This window comes from Salmo salar, chromosome ssa25 (assembly GCF_905237065.1).
Source record: "Salmo salar chromosome ssa25, Ssal_v3.1, whole genome shotgun sequence".
In the NCBI taxonomy this organism is placed as follows: Eukaryota; Metazoa; Chordata; class Actinopteri; order Salmoniformes; family Salmonidae; genus Salmo; species Salmo salar.
In genome coordinates, this window is record NC_059466.1 from 19,285,438 (window position 1) to 19,299,207 (window position 13,770).

Genomic DNA, 13,770 nt, shown 5'->3' on the forward strand with positions numbered 1-13,770 from the left:
ATTTTTATTACATTTGCAAAAAATTCTAAAAACCTGTTTTCGCTTTCTCATCGTGGGGTAGTGTGTAGATTGCTGAGGATGTATTTATTTCTTTAATCCATTTTCGAATAAGGCTGTAACGTAACAAAATGTGGAAAAAGTCAAGGGGTCAGCGGCTCTAATAACTAGATACATTTCTTCCAGTCTAGTAGGCTGTGTGGTTGTGTTGTTGGTGGTACTTACCAGGGGGCTGCTGAGGCCAGGAGTACTGCTGCCAGTCTTGCAGGACATACGTGAAGCGGATTGCGATGTTGATGGGAGGAAGAGGAGTCAGGGGACAACCCTGGAAAACAACATAAAAGAGAGAAGAGAAAAAGGGAGAAGGGCAGAGACAGAAAGAGTCAAGATGATATAATATCTTGTTTTATCCATATGTACAGTTGAAGTCGGACGTTTACATACACCTTAACCAAATACACAAACTGTTTCTCACAATTCCTGACATTTAATCCAAGTAAAAAAATTCCCTGTTTTAGGTCAGTTAGGGTCACCACTTTATTTTAAGAACGTGAAATGTCAGAATTATAGTTGAGAATTATTTATTTCAGATTTTATTTCTTTCATCACATTCCGAGTGGGACAGAAGTTAAAAAAAAACTCAATTAGTATTTGGTAGCATTGCCTTTAAATTGTTTAACTTGGGTCAAGAGGGTAGCCTTCCACAAGCTTCCCACAATAAATTGGGTGAATTTTGGCCCATTCCTTCTGACAGAGCTGGTGTAAATGAATCAGGTTTGTAGCCCTTCTTGCTCGCACACGCTTTTTCAGTTCTGCCCACAGATTTTCTATGGGATTGAGGTCAGGGCTTTGCGATGGCCTCTCCGATACCTTGACTTTGTTATCCTTAAGCCAATTCGCCACAACTTTGGAAGTATACTTGTGGTCGTTGTCTATTTGGAAGACCCATTCGCAACCAAGCTTTAACTTCCAGACTGATGTCTTGAGATGTTGCTTCAATATATCCACATAATTTTCCTTCCTCATTATGCCATTGTGAATTGCGCCAGTCCCTCCTCCAGCAAAGCACCCCCACAACATGATGCTGCCACCCCCGTGCTTCACGGTTGGGATGGTGTCTTCGGCTTGCAAGCCTCCCCCTTTTTCCTCCAAACATAACAATGGTAATTTTGGCCAAACAGTTCTATTTTTGTTTCATCAGACCAGAGGACATTTCTCCAAAAAGTACAATCTTTGTCCCCATGTGCAGTTGCAAACCGTAGTCTGGCTTTTTTATGGCGGTTTTGGAGCAGTGGCTTCTTCCTTGTTGAGCGGCCTTTCAGGTTATGTCGATATAGGACTCGTTTTACTGTGGATATGGATACTTTTGTACCCGTTTCCTCCAGCCTCTTCACAAGGTCCTTTGTTGTTGTTCTGGGATTGATTTGCACTTTTCACACCAAAGTATGTTCATCTCTAGGCGACAGAACGTGTCTCCTTCCTGAGCGGTATGACGGCTGCGTGGTCCCATGGTGTTTATACTCGCATACTATTGTTTGTACAGATGAACATGGTACCGTCAGGCATTTGGAAATTGCTCCCAAGGATGAACCTTGAAAGGCCTTGAAAATACATCCACAGGTACACCTCCAATTGACTCAAATGATGTCAATTAGCCTATCAGAAGTTTCTAAAGCCATGACATAATTTTCTGGAATTTTCCAAGCTGTTTAAAGGCACAGTCAACTTAGTGCATGTAAACTTCTGACCCACTGGAATTGTGATACAGTTATAAGTGAAATAATCTGTCTGTAAACAATTGTTGGAGAAATTACTTGTGTCATGCACAAAGTAGATGTCCTAACCGACTTGCCAAAACTATAGTTTGTTAACAACAAGTTTTAATGACTCAAACCTAAGTGTATGTAAACTTCGACTTCAACTGTATCATAGAATTTAATTGTTGGGACTGAGTGTCCGGACCCAGATTAACCCTAGTCATGGCTTAACGAGCATGCTCAATGGAGATTCACCTTTGAAAGTACATCCTAGTCCACTATGCTTACTCTCATTCCGGGAAACCAGTCTTACAATTATTTATGGGTGGCCCATGTGAAAGGCACTACTCATAAATGCCCATGTAAGGCAATAAGTAAGCCCTGGTCCTTCCATACTCACTATTTTGGACTTGAAGATGTCCAGTAGGCCTGAGAGATGGTTGTATTGGCTGGGCACTTTGCGGAGGTGGACCATCTCAAAGTCGGTACGCACCCCCAGGCCCTGGCACTCCCCATGGTACATCCTCCTCCACTTCTGCTGGATCTGAACAAACATGGGTACCTGGCTGCATGCCATCCACAGGGATAGAGGACACTTCAAATTCTAATTCATTCAGATGTTTTGTGGGAAGGTAGCCACACATTGAAATCCTGTTGCTACTGTAACTACACCTGTTCTTGTGTCAAGACGAGGTAATGTCCTATGCCATCAGTTGTGAAGACATAGCTATGCGCATCAACTCCAAATGAATGAGAAATATAAACACCATCTAGTTGAATCATTTTAGATTTTGCTCATCTGTCCCATTCGTTTGGGATTGAGGCATACAGTTGGAACTGCACAACAGACAAATCATGATGTTTGAAAAACTTTGATTTTGAAGTGATCCCTTTAGAGATATGCAAGGCATCTCTGGTATCAATGTGGAAGAGGAGCCACACACTGAAATCCTGTAACTACCTCAGCATCCCTGATATACCACAGCTACACAGCAGCACCTGGTGCACAATAGAGAAATTACAGTCAAAACATACACCACCTAGTGGATTGAACAAGTATGGAATTTAAATAATAAGCTTTGTTATATCTATTGAATATTATTCTATTGACCAGTCGGTCATTCATTTTTTATTTTTTTTTCCAGTCACAAGATTGTGGTAAAAAAATAAATAAAATTGCTGTAAATGCTCGATGCATTAGTAATAGAACAAGTGCTCATGCAAGAAAAGAACTTGAAGCTATACAGTGCCTTCGGAAAGTATTCAGACCCTTTCCCTTTTTCCACATTTTGTTAAGTTACAGCCTTATTCTAAAATAGATTTTTTTTTTTAAATGGCGTAATTTGGAAAGGCACACATAAGGTCCCACAGTTGACAGTGCATGTCTGAGCAAAAACCAAGCCATGAGGTCAAAGGAATTGTCCGTAGAGCTCCGAGACTGGATTGTGTCAAGGTACAGATCTGGGGAAGGGTACCAAAACATTTCTGCAGCATTGAAGGTCCCCAAGAACACAGTGGCCACCATAATTCTTAAATGGAAGAAGTTTAGAAACATCAAGACACTTCATAGAGCTGCCCAAACGGAGCAATCGAGAGTTTTGGTCAGGGAGGTGACCAAGAACCAGATGGTCACTCCGACAGAGCTCTAAAGTTCCTCTGTAGAGATGGGAGAATCTTCCAGAAGGATAACTATCTCTGCAGCACTCCACCAATCAGGCTTTAATGGTAGGGTGGCCAGATGGAAGCCACTCCTCAGTAAAAGGCACGTGCCAGCCCGCTTGGAGTTTGCCAAAAGGCACCTAAAGACTCTAAGACCACGAGACACAAGATTCTAAACCAAGACTGAATTCTTTGGCCTGAATGCCAAGAGTCACATCTGGAAGAAACCTGGCTCCATCCCTACGGTGAAGCATGGTGGTGGCAGAATCATGCTGTGGGATGTTTTTCAGCGGCAGGAACTGGGAGACTAATCAGGATCGAGGCAAAGATGAATGGAGCAAAGACAGAGATCCTTGATGAAAACCTGCTCCAGAGCGCTCAGGACCTCACACTAGGGCGAAGGTTCACCTTCCAACAGGACAACAACCCTAAGCATAGAGCCAAGACAACGCAGGAGTGGCTTCAGGACTTGTCTGATTGTCCTCGAGTGGCCCAGCCAGAGCCCAGGCTTGAACCCGATCGAACATCTCTGGAAAGACCTGAAAATAGCTGTGCAGCAACGCTCCCCATCCAACCTGACTGAGCTTGAGGGGATCTGCAGAAAAAAATGGGAGAAACTCCCCTAATACAGGTGTGCCAAGTTTCTAGCGTCATACCCAAGAGGACACGAGGCTGTAATCGCTGCCAAAGTTGCTTCAACAAAGTACTGAGTAAAGGGTCTGAATACTTATGTAAATGTGATATTTCCGGTTTTTATTTTTAATAAATTAGCAAACATTTCTAAAAACCTGTTTTTGCTTTGTCATTATGGGGTATTGCGTGCAGATTGAAAAAATACAATTGAATCCGTTTTAGAATAAGGCTGTAACGTAACAAAATGTGGAAAAAGTCAAGGGGTCTGAATACTTTCTGAAGGTACTGCATGTTCTGCTACATGCTTCCTCCTCTTATAACCGTGTTATTAGTGTCACTCTGCCTCACAGTAAACTCCCAGAGACACAGTGGGAGGCCAGGTGACCTTGCTGCTACCACAGAGCAGAGCTGCAGAGCCACAGCACTCGGAGCATCTACAATGGTACCATCTCCCATTTAGCCCAGTGTTGCCATGGATACCAGCTGATCTACCGCATTACGATGCCACAGAGAGCTGTACTCACCACCCACAGTGTTGCTATTTTAAAACATGCTTGTGTCATCAAACAGAAACACACACAAAGGGCATGTTGCCACTAGATGTGTGAATGTGTAAGAACTAACATTGTTTTCCCTTAGCGTAGATTCATGAATATGAATAGAACACATTGGCAGTATCAGCCCTTTTCTTTGTCAAAAAAAATTCTGTTACCAATTTTAACTTGATTTTCCATAAGAACATAAAGTGATGTTGTGGCATACTAATGTAACTGTGCATTATAACAATTATACTGTTCCCAAAGAGTATTAGTTAACATAGTATTCACTGTTGCTCTGAGTTACTGTCACCTACCAGCCTGTGTTGGCCAGAGAGATGGAGATGGAGCTAAGTAGCAGGTTGCACTTGGACTCACTGATGACCGCCTCACAGTTGGCCCCGGGGGAGATGACCACAAACTCACGCATGCCATACCTGCAAACACAGACGGAATACTTTAATGAGAGCAGACAGCTACCATCTACCATCCATCAAGTTGAGTCTTATTCAAACCAAACTCTAATATATTTCTCAAAAAGATCAGACATCAGCAGGATTTGGTGTTAACAAATATCAATAGCAGTTGTGAATGTCTATATTCAGTCATTTTAATTCCCATCTTAAAATAAATGTAAGAGGTAAAGGTTAGAGGTCGGAGGTTAGGAGACCTGTACTCACCATCTGACGAGGCAGTGGGCCCTGGGAGGGAAGTCATTGTTCATACAGAGCAGGTCCTGCATGGCTGTGGGGAAGGCATCTGGGGAGAGAGCAGAGTGGGAAACTTCATTTATATTTTAACATCCACTAAGATTCTCTCTGTTGCTGGAGAGCAGAGCAGTGGTCCAGACAAAACTGTAGAGTTCATCCATATAGTCACATCATATAGTTTCTGTGTTGGAATGGTGTGGGAATACCCTAACAGAATGGTGTGGGCGTATGCCGGTCATTACAAATATTACATTTGAGTAGTTGCTGATTGGCCAGCTCCTCCTCCTCTAGACCACTGATTTGCCAGCTTATCCTCCTCAGAGTATGACATACTCTGTGAGGAAATAGCAATACTTTTTAAATGGTCTGTTTGAGATACAAATTTGAGGTGGGGGTTTTGAAGTGGGTTTTTTTGTCCAATTTATGCTTAGGCCACAAATACATGTATAGGACGAGTCACCAACATTATTTGGGTATGAGTTTACAGAATAATTACTTTTAAAAGTGAAATTATCTGCAGCCAAGAAAGGGACCTCTAAAATTTTAGTTTGGAGACCACACCCACTACACTAAGTTTGCTACCACTGCTGAAATAAATCCTAGGGGAAACACTGAGTGACAATTCCTATGAGACAGATATGATAACAGGGATTATAAATAAAAGCCGCAGCAGTAATGTACCCTCCTCAGGTTCCTCCTTCCCCTCGCCCTCCTCAGACTCCTGCTTCAGGCAGTGGTGCGTTACGGAGAATTTAAAATCAGCAAAATTGATATCCTGGGTCTTCTCCTCCCAGGTACCACTGGTGTATTCACCCTGGATCAAGACGACAATCAGGGAATCCATGAATGAATTCAACAAGCTTACCAGATCGCTGCTTATTAATGCGTGGTGCTTGTTACATAACATTAAGGTCTGATTGAATGAGGGTTTATTGTTACCTTCTCTGGTGGTTTGCTTGAATTGTTCCCAATCAACTTCCAGTCATTCAGAACCTCCTCTACTCTGGACACAAACCTAGCAAACAACATGGTGGATCATAACATATACAAGCAGAAGTCAGAGAGCAGTGTTCACACAAGCAGGCGCGCGTGCGAGCACACACACTCGAAATAAATGGCTCTGGGAAATACTGTTGATAAGGAAGGACAAGCTACACTACAAGGTCAAAGGTATGTGGACACCTGCTCATCTCATTCCAAAATCATGGGCATTAATATGGAGTTGGTCCCACATTGCTGCTATAACAGCCTCCACTACTCTGGGAAGGCTTTCCAACTTTATGTTGGAACATTGCTGTGGGAACTTGCTTCCATTCAGCCACAAGAGCATTAGTGAGATCAGGCACTGATATTGGGCAATTAGGCCTGGCTCGCAGTCGGCGTTCCAATTAATCCCAAAGGTGTTCAATGGGTTGAGGTCAGGGCTCTGTGCAGGCCAGTCAAGTTCTTCCACACCGATCTCGACAAACCATTTCTGTATGGACCTCGTTTTATGCACGGGGGCATTGTCATGCTGAAACAGGAAAGGGCCTTCCCCAAACTGTTGCCACAAAGTTGGAAGCACAGAACCGTTTAGAATGTCATTGTATGCTGTAGCATTAATATTTCCATTCACTGGAACTAAGGGGCCTAGCCCGAATCATGAAAAACAGCCCCAGACCATTATTCCCCCGCCACCAAACTTTTGTTGGTTGGCACTATGCATTGGAGCAGGTAGCATTCTCCTGGCATCCGCCAAACCTAGATTCGTCCGTCGGACGGCCAGATGGTGAAGTGTGATTCATCACTCTAGAGAACGTGTTTCCACTGCTCCAGAGTCCAATGGTAGCGAGCTTTACACCACTCCAGCCGACGCTTGGCATTGAGCATGGTGATCTTAGGCTTGTGTGCGGCTGCTCGGCCATGGAAACTCAATTCATGAAGCTCCCGACTGACAGTTCTTGTGCTGACGTTGCTTCCAGAGGCAGTTTAGTGTTGCAACTGAGGACAGATGATTTTAACATGCTACGCGCTTCTGCGGTCCTGTTCTGTGAGATTGTATGGCCTACCACTTCGTGGCTGAGCAGTTGCTGCTCCTAGACATTTCCACTTCACAATAACAGCACTTACAGTTGACTGGGACAGCTCTAGGAGGGCAGAAATTTGATGAACTGACTTGTTGTAAAGGTGGCATCCTATAATGGAATGTCCCTGAGCTCTTCAGTACAGGCCATTCTACTGCCAATGTTTGTCTAGGGAGATTGCATGGCGTAGGGCTCAATGTTATACACCTGTCAGCAAAGGGTGTGGCTGAAATAACAGAATCCACTCATTTCAAGTGTGTCCACGTGTATGTAGGGCTCTGCTGAGCTGTCAACATTGGTAAGCACGGTTGCCATCTTTCGCAATCCTGATGTGACAGGACAGGTAGCTTATGGGTAAGCCACTAACAAAACCCTTACAAAAAATATTGCCGTTTTGAAACTGCAGTAAAAGTGAAGTAACTGCAGTCGACTGTGGTATTTTTGACACAGTAATTGCAGAATAACTGCAGTGTACTGCACTGTAACTGCAGTTGTACTGCAATATTTCTTCGTGAAGGAATGCAATGCAAACCAGCATAGCTAGCCGATTGAGCAAGTGATTGACAGCACAAGACAGGAGACGAGAACGTTGTCTGCCATATACTCAGCATATTATGCTAGCTATATGGAACAGGCGAACTATATTTGGCCAGCCATGAATAGCTTCTAATCCAATTCTTCCATCTAGTCTGAGTCTGATGATGATTCACAACTAATGTTACTGTTGTTGTTAGCTAAAGCTAATTTAGCTAGCCAGAGATCTCCAGTATCCACCTACCTCTCCCACTCCGACGCGGTGGTAAAATCCGTGATCTCGAAGACCTCCGACTCGGGCTGCAAAGGAAATAACGTTAACATCCAATATTTTCTAAACATTGTTAATATCATGCAATGTTTACTTTATAAACTGTACACCAGTACTGTACTCACGTCACTGTCAGCCGCCATTATGAATCCCTGTTTATGATTTTTGCCGTCCGTTGCATTATGGGATTCTTGTCGACGGAGTCTCTTCCGCAATTAATCAATGACGTCACCGGATTTGACACGTTTTACACCAAAAAAAGCTTTTGACACAAGGCTCGTGCTTTGAACCACTCGTAATGCAAATGGTCAATTTACCTTCATTCGAATCCTTTGTTTTAAATTCCTTTCTTTAATGCAGTTTAATTTGTTCATCTAGTAGTAACAGTAGTAGAAAAATATATCTTACTTTACAACTTAGTCTTGGAATTACTATCAGTCTGCATATTGTCAAACACTCAAATAAGATCAAATCAAATGTTATTTATCACATGCGCAGAATACAAGTGTAGCCCTTACAGAGAAATGCTTACTTACAAACCCTTAACCAACAATGCAGATACTTACAAGCCCTTAACCAGTTTTTGCAGATACAATTATTGCTTTGATACATATTGTAATATATTTGTTACTAAAGGTGATATGATGACATAATAATAAGCCAAATTGGAGACATGAAATGCCTTCATGGACACATGTTGCCAGCAGATGGCAGCAAATAGTGACACATGTGACATTACACAAGGTATTTACCGAACACACAACTCCAGTTCCGTAAGTGCCCGTGACTCGTCAGTTCTTCCAATTTATTCGAACCGAGGAGGTAAGCAATCTACACATTTAAAGAAAAAAATATTAACTGTGCTCAAAAGCTAATGATGATGTAAGGTAGGCAATGTCTTTTACTGTAATTTTCATTCGGCATTTTACCAAAAGTGAAAGAGTGCTGTGTGTTTTTGGTGCTAAAGAAGGTACTGTAACAAACTGGACTGCAATGTAATTAATGAAGTATAATAATGTTTCTGCATGCATAATAACACAATTTCATTTTCTTATTATTCTAGCTTCCACTGTAATTCAGAGGAAGATTACATCATTTCAATCATGAAGTCAGTTGTCAGCATTTCTTCCTCAGTTAGGGCTGTGTGTCAGTATTCTCCCAACTATTTCATGACTAGTAGTCGGGGATTAATACGTCACTCAAATTCATCTGGAAGAATATTGAAATCGGACGTTTCTTGTAAAACCAGAATGGCACAACCATGTGTAAAAAGTACTTTAGGCTGCTTCCATAACACACGTGAGATGGGGGCGGTGGCGCAACAGTTAAGTAACCTCCCATTTGCAGAAGAGAAAGACTACGAATTAAGGGTTCACCTGGAGAAAGACCTTTTGCCCAAAACAGCTGGACAGCCTTCCATTGACACCCAATTAGGAACCAGTGCTTCACCAACAAAACTAGGGCACTTAAAAGTGGTGCCACTTTCTGTCAAATCCCTTTTTGAGGTTGAGGTTTTACCTGAGTTGTTAACACGTTTGAAAGAAGCTCCCAGCAATGAGAAAACTGAGGGTCTGGCAACTTTACTGGGAGTATGTGTTGAGTTTGGTGTGGACTATCAAAGTTCAATTGTCTCCAGATTGAAAGAGGAGTGGAGGACACACCTCTCCAAAACAGACATTGGGGTCATTCACCTGTGCCATCTTGGAGAAGTAGCCTATAATCTGGAGGGGAAGAGGTCAGAGATTGTCGAGCAGGTTCTCGACTACGTGAGCATCAGCATTGATGAGGCTGAGGCTCTCACCCAAAAGGAAACCGCTCGTGTGTACTCCTTCCTTGCACTACTCGAGGACCCACACCGTTGCCAAGATCTCATGTCAAGACTGCACAGACACACAGAGAAATTGATACACAGACTACAAGCCATCAACATCAGTGACATCTTCCACTCCCTGGTGGCATTACAACAGAGGCAGGCCATTGCACTGATTGTGAAGCTGAGCAGACGGGCCTCTAGGGTATTCAGATTGTTCCGAGATGAAGAGCTCATCAAAGTTCTAGGTGCCTTAATGCATTTCGGTCAGCATGATAAAGACTTCATAACAGCCATGGAAAAGCACCTGCCAGGCAAAATAGTAGACGCAGACCCCGAACTCACAAGCGTGGTGATGGAGTTTTGCCTTCAGATGAGGTGTCGCTCAGAGCCCATATTCGAAGCTGTGGCTGAGAGCTTTATTTGCAACTCAGAGAAGTATACCACCACCCAGATAGCCCGGCAGATCATTGCCATGGGGAGACTGAACTACCTGCCCCAGTGCTCCAGTCAGATGTTTAAAAAGCTGGAGAGTGTCCTGTCCTCTCGCTTCTCCCAGTTCCAGCCCAGGGCTCTGATTGAGGTGCTCCACTCCTGTATTCACCTGGAGAGATTTCCACTCAACTTTGTGTCCAAAGTCTTCAGCCCCTACTTCCTACAGAGGTTGCAAGGTAGGCTAGTCAGTTTATGTGTGTGTGTGTGTGTGTGTGTGTGTGTGTGTGTGTGTGTGTGTGTGTGTGTGTGTGTGTGTGTGTGTGTGTGTGTGTGTGTGTGTGTGTGTGTGTAAAAATAAATAAAAGTGAGTGAGAGCAAAAGTAAACAGGCTACATGTGAGTGTGTGTGCACAATTTCATGTCACGTGTGTGTGTCTATGTAACAGGGTCCGTTTTGTCCTTTCCATTCAGTTGCAAATTAAATTCCTCCAGATGATGGTCAGAAATACTCTTTGGCTCAAGTTACTAATCATACTAGCAGCACAGTTCTGTCACTGTCCACAGCTGAGTTAGCCAGAGTCATGTTATGTATGTGTCTGATGAAGGCTGCTATTCTTTCACAGCACAAGGGGAGCCCCTGGACAAGCATGCCTTAGGCCAGCTAACCCAACTCAACCTCTCTATCTCACTAGAGTGCACCTACTACCGGGTGAGTACCTCACTAATAACATTGTAAATATACAAATAAATCATACAATAATTATGCAAAATTGTCTGTCAAATTAAAGCCCTCTGACTCTTACAATGGGCCTTCACGTGTCACACTGAATGAAAAATATTATTTTGAAGTAGTTGGATTGAACACTAAGTTCATTCTGATGTATATACTGTATATTATACTGTGTTCCGTACAGGGCCCGAGATTACCTTACCATCTCCATGTGAAGAAGTTTTCCTCCGTGGACCACTCCTTTGAGAGCCCTGTAGAGAGCTACCTGTACAACCAGGTGAAGGGCCCTCTTAACAAGCTGCTAGAGGGAAAGACCTACTACTCTACCAGGGTCTTCACACAGCCTGGATACACCATAGACGTGGAGATCTGTCTGGATGAGGAGGGGTTTGTCCTGCCTCTCTCACAGTGGGACAACACTCATAGGAGGTTAGAGCCATTGGAGCTGTGTTAGAGGATCAGTCTGACAGGGTGCTGCACAGACTCATTCCCCGATCTACCAATCACCCTGTTTTCCAAAGTGCCCAATAAGTGGTCCTTACTTCCAAAGATTCAACTCAATTGAAATACAACAATTTAATCCAATGAGCAAATCTTCACAGCACCTTGTTCAGGCAGATCCTCCCAGACACAGAGAATGATACTTATTGCATTTCACGACTTATCACCCATTGAATAAAATGTCCAGTCAGATAACAGGTGATGTGTTTTCCTCTATGTAGGATTGCCTTGTGCCTGGATGCTCAGGACCGCTTCTGCAGCAACACCCATCACCTTCTGGGAAAGGAGGCCACAAAGAGACGCCACCTCTGCAGAATGGGCTACGAAGTGGTTCAGGTAGGGGAACTACCTGGCTTCTTTCACATTACAGGCTAGAATAGACACACAATGTGAGGTGTGTGGAAGGTGTGTTAGTACTGTATGTGCTTTGAATTCATCTCTATAATCAATGTAATGTGTCATTTTCTGTGTTATTCTTTGACTGAGTTACATTTGTCTAGGGGTATTTCTTTTCTCATGAAGACCTATCTGACATTGGTCTTTGTCTGTATGTTCCCAACCAGATCCCTTACTTTGAATTTGAGAAATTGAGAACACAAGAGCAACGGGTACAATACCTTCATAAGAAGATATTCCCCACATTCTTCAGGTTTTACCGGTGACTTCTCAGATAGGATAGGAGGACGTTGTGTGACATCACATCCAAGCTCTGTGACCTCTGACCTGACATGGCCTTCAACAAGATGAACTAGGATGTTTCTTAAACTGTCTACTAATCATCACAGAAAACATTGGATTGGATTAGGCATGAACCTTCCATTTATAAAGTCTTCATAATACTATTGTTATGACAGTGTTGGGCTTATGACAGAGTGGTCTAGAAAAGTGTTAAGTCATTGCACATAATGTATATATGTGATGGCATTTTTCACAAAATATGGCTATGGTAGGTAATAGGTAAACTATAAACTGCATGCTTCCATATAGGAGCTTTCTGTAGTTTGTTAGTTATACACTGACTCTATATTCATAAATAAATCAGGTTTGTGTTTCCATGTAAGCTTGAAGGTATATTTTGTACAATGTACTGTATATTCATTTACATTTTAGTCATTTAGCAGACGCTCTTATCCAGAGCGACTTACAGTAGTGAATGCATACATTTCATTTTCATTTCATACAATTTTTTTTTTCTTCTTTTTGTACTTGGCCCCCCGTGGGAATCGAACCCACAACCCTGGCGTTGCAAACACCATGCTCTACCAACTGAGCTACGGGGAAGGCTATTCCAATACAGATGATTCTATATTGCAAAATAAAATGTGTAAAACCAGTTTTCAAACTACTATGGGGGAAACTCAAAGTTCCATCGCTGTTATGTGTTTTTGTAAACAATAAACATGATTTGTATAAAGCCTCAGCTCTCTTTAAGTTGAATGGGAACGTAATGTAATAGATTAAAGGGTATTTAAATGCTGACAGGCATATGGACCAAACATGTACAAGGGGTGCTCTGCGTAACAGGCTTGCGTAACAGGCTACTGCAATGCTCTACTTTCCGGCTACCCGGATAAAGCACTAAATAAACTTCAGTTAGTGCTAAATACGGCTGCTAGAATCCTGACTAGAACCAAAAAATTTGATCATATTACTCCAGTGCTAGCCTCCCTACACTGGCTTCCTGTTAAGGCAAGGGCTGATTTCAAGGTTTTACTGCTAACCTACAAAGCATTACATGGGCTTGCTCCTACCTATCTTTCCGATTTGGTCCTGCCGTACATACCTACACGTACGCTACGGTCACAAGACGCAGGCCTCCTAATTGTCCCTAGAATTTCTAAGCAAACGGCTGGAGGTAGGGCTTTCTCCTATAGAGCTCCATTTTTATGGAATGGTCTGCCTACCAATGTGAGAGACGCAGACTCAGTCTCAACCTTTAAGTCTTTACTGAAGACTTATCTCTTCAGTAGGTCCTATGATTAAGTATAGTCTGGCCCAGGAGTGTGAAGGTGAACGGAAAGGCTGGAGCAACGAACCGCCCTTGCTGTCTCTGCCTTGCCGGTTCCCCTCTTTCCACTGGGATTCTCTGCCTCTAACCCTTTTACAGGGGCTGAGTCACTGGCTTACTGGTGTTC

The 13,770-nt window shown here is 43.0% G+C and overlaps 2 protein-coding genes across 3 annotated transcripts in view; one reads left to right on the top strand and one right to left on the bottom strand.

Annotated features, from left to right (window-relative positions):
* rab3gap1 (RAB3 GTPase activating protein subunit 1) overlaps positions 1-8,379 on the bottom strand; it is a 47,247-nt gene extending 38,868 nt beyond the window's left edge. For both annotated transcript variants that reach the window (XM_014173465.2, XM_014173464.2), the window contains exons 1-8: positions 8,286-8,379; positions 8,134-8,189; positions 6,232-6,307; positions 5,974-6,106; positions 5,263-5,341; positions 4,900-5,019; positions 2,155-2,320; positions 223-322 (exon numbers count right to left, since the gene is read on the bottom strand). In XM_014173465.2, coding sequence (XP_014028940.1) covers positions 223-322; positions 2,155-2,320; positions 4,900-5,019; positions 5,263-5,341; positions 5,974-6,106; positions 6,232-6,307; positions 8,134-8,189; positions 8,286-8,303 — 748 coding nt within the window. In that variant the 5' untranslated portion in view covers positions 8,304-8,379. The remainder of the gene's footprint in view (positions 1-222; positions 323-2,154; positions 2,321-4,899; positions 5,020-5,262; positions 5,342-5,973; positions 6,107-6,231; positions 6,308-8,133; positions 8,190-8,285) is intronic.
* A 476-nt stretch (positions 8,380-8,855) lies between these two features.
* LOC106586309 (FAST kinase domain-containing protein 3, mitochondrial) lies at positions 8,856-13,050 on the top strand. The gene is made up of 6 exons (XM_014173463.2): positions 8,856-8,982; positions 9,224-10,641; positions 11,028-11,113; positions 11,319-11,563; positions 11,857-11,971; positions 12,199-13,050. Exons 2-6 carry the CDS (start codon positions 9,264-9,266, stop codon positions 12,295-12,297), a joined length of 1,923 nt encoding a protein of 640 aa, XP_014028938.1. The 5' UTR covers positions 8,856-8,982; positions 9,224-9,263; the 3' UTR covers positions 12,298-13,050.
* Positions 13,051-13,770: the final 720 nt, after the last annotated feature.

Bases quoted from the DNA above. Each gene is read 5' to 3' on its own strand.
- LOC106586309 (XM_014173463.2), top strand. From the start codon at position 9,264: ATGAAGTCAGTTGTCAGCATTTCTTCCTCAGTTAGGGCTGTGTGTCAG. The intron at 11,114-11,318 runs GTGAGTACCTCA...TGTTCCGTACAG, and splicing joins TAGAGTGCACCTACTACCGG to GGCCCGAGATTACCTTACCA. The intron at 11,972-12,198 runs GTAGGGGAACTA...GTTCCCAACCAG, and splicing joins TGGGCTACGAAGTGGTTCAG to ATCCCTTACTTTGAATTTGA.